This window comes from Rhea americana, unplaced genomic scaffold (assembly GCF_003343005.1).
Source record: "Rhea americana isolate MKP2758 unplaced genomic scaffold, rheAme1 scaffold_44, whole genome shotgun sequence".
NCBI lineage: Eukaryota > Metazoa > Chordata > Aves > Rheiformes > Rheidae > Rhea > Rhea americana.
The window spans coordinates 5029412-5035174 of record NW_028186579.1 but is presented as its reverse complement, the minus strand read 5'-3'; the positions used below and the strand labels follow the sequence as shown (position 1 = coordinate 5035174).

General features: G+C 38.5%; 1 protein-coding gene across 1 annotated transcript; it reads right to left on the bottom strand.

Moving 5' to 3' along the window:
* Positions 1–1137: 1137 nt before the first annotated feature.
* CRIPT (CXXC repeat containing interactor of PDZ3 domain) lies at positions 1138–5661 on the bottom strand (the record flags this gene model as incomplete). The annotated part of the gene is made up of 4 exons (XM_085315785.1): positions 1138–1897; positions 4542–4645; positions 5279–5333; positions 5547–5661. Coding segments are annotated over 4 exons (339 nt in total), but the record flags the coding sequence as incomplete, so codon positions are not given.
* Between the last annotated feature and the right edge of the window lie 102 nt (positions 5662–5763).

The window sequence follows — 5763 nt, the reverse complement described above, 5'->3', positions numbered from 1 at the left end:
TGGGCTACCAGTCACCACCAGCTGATCCACATACCTTGGGCATATCAGCTGGGGCTGTTAAAAAAGCAAGCTGTTCAAGACAGTGGCTTCTTTTTTAAGGCTTAAAGCTTCTCAGGAGGTAGCTGCTGCTTCCACATTCCAAGTTYTTCTCCCATTCCTGGATATAATTAGTAGACTGCCTATGTTTCTACCTCTGTACACACTCCACCTCAGATCTCATTACTAGAAAAGGTTGTTTCTCATTGTACTTCAAGGCCACTGCAACCAGCTCACCAACTGTAACAAGTCAGAAGACTTTACAATTCCAGACTTAGTTCCCTGTCCTTACTGACAGAAAAGAATGGCAATTGCTCACACAGGTGGAAGCTATTAGGACGAAGGGCAGCAGCATTTCCCTTTTCTTTTGGAGGAAACCCAGTTTGTTCAATCCTGACAAAGCTTTTTAGTAGACATAAATTGTTCAAAAGAACTGCTATTTTAGCAATTGCAGAATGTCAGCAGAATTGGCAGGATGTGTCAAACAACCTTGCTTTCAAGGGCTACTTACAGCACAGTGTGGCAGGAGCTAGGAGTAAAGAGAATAACAATATCCTAGGTACTCTTTATTTTCTCCCACTACTATATCGAAAAACTGYGCAGTCTCCATTACTTAAGCAGTTGTCTCAGGAACAGATAGCAGAACAAAAGGAAAACCTAAACCAGAGTATCTATTAATATGTTTTTTTATTATGACGGTTTTTTTATTATGACTGAAAGTTGCAAAAGCATAAGAGGTTGCTAAGAGGAGTAAGCACTTAAGGGAGTCTTAGTTAAAACTTCACCCCGTATTAGTGCAACATTTTTTTCGTTTTAACTGTTACAAAGAATMCCTGCAAACAGTAAGTGCTATTCTGCATAATAGAATTTGTTTTCTTATGTAGATACTAACCAAAAGAAATGCACAGGCACATTCAGGCCAACAGGTTAAAAGATGTCTATTTAAAGTCTTATCTCAAACTACTRCTGAAGAAAGGGTGTTTTGATTTTTCAAATTTGACTGTTATATAAGCAATCACATCACAGAATTCAAGAACCAATTTCAAAGTGAGTATTTAAAAGGATGACTAACTCGAGAAATGACGAGACTGAGACCTGGCATTAGAAATTGCTGCTCATTTTATTGCCTTGGCCACTAGGTGCCATACGTAAAAAATCCTTTGAGGCTGACAATAGCTAATCAGTCTTACTGCAAAGGTAAGAACTAGTAGAGTAACGCACTAGATTTTTATAGTTAAACAGTTTGTGATTTAGCCAACCCTACAGTATACAGAAACAAATCTCAGAAGCCCAATTACATTAAAACCAGAAGAGCAGTACTTCAAAGCGGAGCACATAACAGTTYGAGATGAGAATAATTATAAATACATATAAGCATAGAACTGAATGAAGATACTACTTTAAGAGGGTGATAAACTCTTAATTTACACATCCATAAAACAGTATTATCATACAAGCAGAAGATGCAAGATATAGCAACATAACAATAAAAATATTAACCTCAAGGATCTGCATTATCATGGTAGTATAATTTCAGCCTACCCACTAAGCTCTCACTCATTTTGAACTTTATCAGTTGCTACAAACCTTTACCTTTAAATAACTGTTAACATTAGTGCTAAAACAAAATTCAGCTATCATACACACTTCTTGGCAAATAATCTGACTTTCTTCACCTCTCATCCCATTCCAAGATTTATTATCTTCTAGAAAGTAAAATTCACAAATGATTTTGGAGAAAAGTTACTGTACAAAGATGCAGAAGTTAAAGTTCATGAAAAGACCAAGCAACATAGTTAGACAGAGGTTTGCTTGTAGTTCTTCGTATCCAAGACTTTCTTGCCACACATTGAGCAGATGCCTATAAGCACACAAAAGGTGCATAAGTTATTTAAAACTCACTAAAATTTTCTTCAAAAGCATAGTTATGTTCTTGTAAAGATCTTTTACAAAAAATAATTATGAGAGCTCTCACCAGATATTGCAAATTCAGAGGTAGTAATATGCCTTCTAATATAAATTAGTATTTGCAGCAAATATCTATGTACTTCCACTTTAAAAAAAAAYAAAGCTCTATAAGCTCTATTCTGAGAGTACATAAAAGTGCCTGAAGCCTTCATATTTTACCAAAATACTCAAACACAGCCAAGAAAGGCTCCTATCTGGCAAGGGGGTAAAAACATCATGTTATTAAACTTTGTAAGTCCTATAGTCACATTAAGGCCCAGGAGGGACAGAAAGCAATGAGGCTAAGAAAATTTACTCACCCACATAAGCTCACTGCTAACTGAAAGACTAACAAGTGGGAAACGTCAGACAACTGAGAAAGTTAGGAGTACAGTTTCATATAATTAAGCTATTTACAGAGAAGTGGAAGAGAGGAAAATGGACACCAAGAACATATGAAAATTGAAGCAGAGCTGACCACTAATGTCATAGGAAACTTTGACCTAATACCAAAGAGCAGCAAGCAGAAAAGCTAGAGCAGGGAAAAGTATGCAAGTTTTGGGGTGGTGGTAGTGTTTGTTTGGGGTTCTTTTTGGTGGTCTAAATATTTCCTGACTTCTGTCTAAAACTGAAAGGCGCCAGGTCTCTTGTCTGGTAGGGCAACATATCCTTTTACAAGACAATACATCAGCAAATGAAAAAACATCAAGCGACAATTCCTCTTGTTGCCTCACGCTGAGTCACATGCCTTCACATACTGACATCGTGATACTGGACACGTGTAATAGTCTACTAGGGAAAGTAACAGCAGGGAACATACCACATGATTTATTCTGGAGTGCAAAATTCAACCCACAGACTTTTAACTCCAGGTCTAAGTAGAGTAACTAACTTTGGAACATTGAATAGTCTCTAGATTTCAGAGATACACAACAGCTCAAGTACTAAGTTGTAAGACCACACCTGTTTCAAGAAACACATCATAACCATGGTCTCTGATGGTCAGAGCTAGAACCTAAAGCAGTTAAAGTTCTGACTTTCACGAAGAAATCAGTTTCTAGCTGGACAGATATACAAGCAGACAAAGCAAAAGTCCTGAAGCCCACCCAAACCAACTATAAATTTAAGAAAGAACAAGGTTCTCTCATGGGGGATTCAGGCAGCCACCCACTGAGCATCCAGCAAACCAAAAAAACATCAATCATACAGCAGGTGCTAAACCACTGACACGCTGCACAGCTGTAAAAGAAATAATGTCATTGCATGAACAACATTTACTGCTGGTTAGATATGCCTCTACAGCTAACAATTGGTTTAACCTGTGTCTGTGCTGTGTGGACTTTTCTGGAATCAAAAATATAATTGAGTACATGCTGCCACTTTTTCCTCGGGAAATTACAAGCTTGGGCCTTCCTTCTGCTTACCTACTCAAATTCACAAGACTAGTAAAACTTTTATATCCTTAATGTTCAACTTTTACACAAGGTTTGCTTGAAATTGGTCAACAGTTCCTTGAGGAAAACGAAAACCAATTTTTAACAATCCTAAAGTCTTGTTGTGAATACAGGAGACAGAAAGCTTCCAGGTAGAAGCAGAATTTCAGTGCAATTCTCCATACATCATTCATAAGTACAGAAAAAATTTACATATTATATATCACATGCTGCAATAACTTGCTTTCTAGGGATAAAGATTTAACTCTTTTCAATTTTTAGTTGCAGCTTAAGCTAAGCTTGACTTACAATGCAAGAAGCCCATTCACAATTCAGGCACAAAGATACGAGCGTAATTTTCCTTCAAAGATACTTTATTAACTCTTTTTATAACAGAATTTGTTTTTCTCTTTGCCTTTTACTCCCCAGGTATTCTATTTTTATTAGAYTAGTCTATTACTTTACCAAGATCAGAAGTCCTTGGGACAGGTATTTAGAATTTTAGATTCTTTATAAAGGGGGAGTGGAGGGAACAGAAGGAAGGACAAAAGTGACTGCAACAAGCAACTGACTTTTACAGAATCCCCTTTTTTATATACTAAGAGAAAGATCAAGCTTGCTATAGGTGACAGTTTTTTATGCAATTATCAAGATTGAGCTTACAGTTATTTTTTCAGTTCTATTGCTTTAGAAATCAGAACCATTTTAGAAGTAGCATCATAGAACAACTTATGTTGGAAGGGATCTCTGGTGCTCTCTGATCCAACCACACCCCACTCAAAGAATGGCCAACTTGTAGGGGGCTCATGATTTTTCAAGTTGAGCTCTGAATACCTCCAACAGAGATTCCCCAACCTGAGTCCCTGTTGCAATATTTGACCACCCTCACAGTGAGTTTATTCTCCCTATATCTTACTAGAATCTTCTCCATTCTCACTTCTGTCCACTGCCTCTTATTCTATCACTGCGCACCTCTGAGAAGAGCCTGGCTTCATCTCCTCTAGACCCTCCCATTAGTAGAGGAAGAGAGCTGTTAAATCTCATCTTTGCCTTCTCTTTGTTAGGCCAAACTTACTCACGAATTTCAAACCGAATTGGGGTAATTCAATCCTCAGTGAATCTCACCTTTTTTATAGGCACATCCTTGACAATAGTGAGACCCTGGCTGATGGACAGAACTCTTACAAATCCGACATATTGCAAATTTGTTCTTTCCATAAGGATCAAACCTGAGGAAAAGGAGAAAGGAAACATGCTCTAGTTATACACCATGAAGTAAAGTAATTCCACTATCTCATCCTAAAAAGTCTAAGCCAGCCAGAAATTCCAGGGGAAAACTACGACTTAGAAAAGATAGATTCAAAGTCTCCAGAAAGACAGAAAGAGAGGCTTCCTGCCTTATGAAAGCACAAGGTSTCTTTTTATTAAGATACTAGACTATTTTGAACTAAACACCTTCCAGCAATGGCTTGCCCCCTGTGCAAAGAATACACTAAAAGTGGCAGAAGGTAACAAAATAGCCCCCAGACGTTAAGTATTGCTSGAGAGACTGCAGAGGTGGTTTTGGCAACAAAGTTAAGTCTTTCCAGCTTCTCTTCTAATGTGAGTATCAAACTTAACATTCAATTTTTTGTGCCGACTACAATAATATATTTGATCCAGCGGAAAGCTCCTATGAAATACGTAAGAAACATGCTTTTGCTAATTATTTACTAACAACATGCTGCAATCCCCATAAAGAATTTTAAAAACAAAATGCATTTTGGACATGGTTTGAGTAGTTGCTCAGTTGTGCAGACAATAGGTCTCAATTACAGCAAACTGACTTTTTTAGCCAAGTAAAATCAGGATTAAATACTAACCTTGCTTTCTTTGAAGTCAAAGCCTTGTTTTCATTCAGTTTTCGGCCACCACTTTCTACCAAAAAAAAAAAAGAAAGAAAGAAAACGCAAGTAAATGCCCAATGAATTAAATTAGCATACTAGGGATACTGTGAAACTACAGCAGTCAAAACAAACAAACAAAACGGAGTGGTTATTAGTCTTGGCCATAGGACTGAACAACAATTGCACAAGTGGCTTTAAAATATCTGAATGAGAAGTGCTGAAGCCTCCCCACAATCAAAAGTACCTGTCGTGTTTCTTGCGCCATCCTTCCACGTATCAGGCGTGATCACCGTACCGAGCTTTTTCTCGCCTACACGAGGAAACACAGGCACAAAGCAGAAAGCTAAAGCGGACTCGCCTTAACCCCGGCAGCGAGCGCTGCCCGCCCGCCCCGAGCCCCGCACCCGGCACAGGCGACCCGCGGCTGCTGCTCGACCCCGCGGGCAGGATCCCGGCCCCGG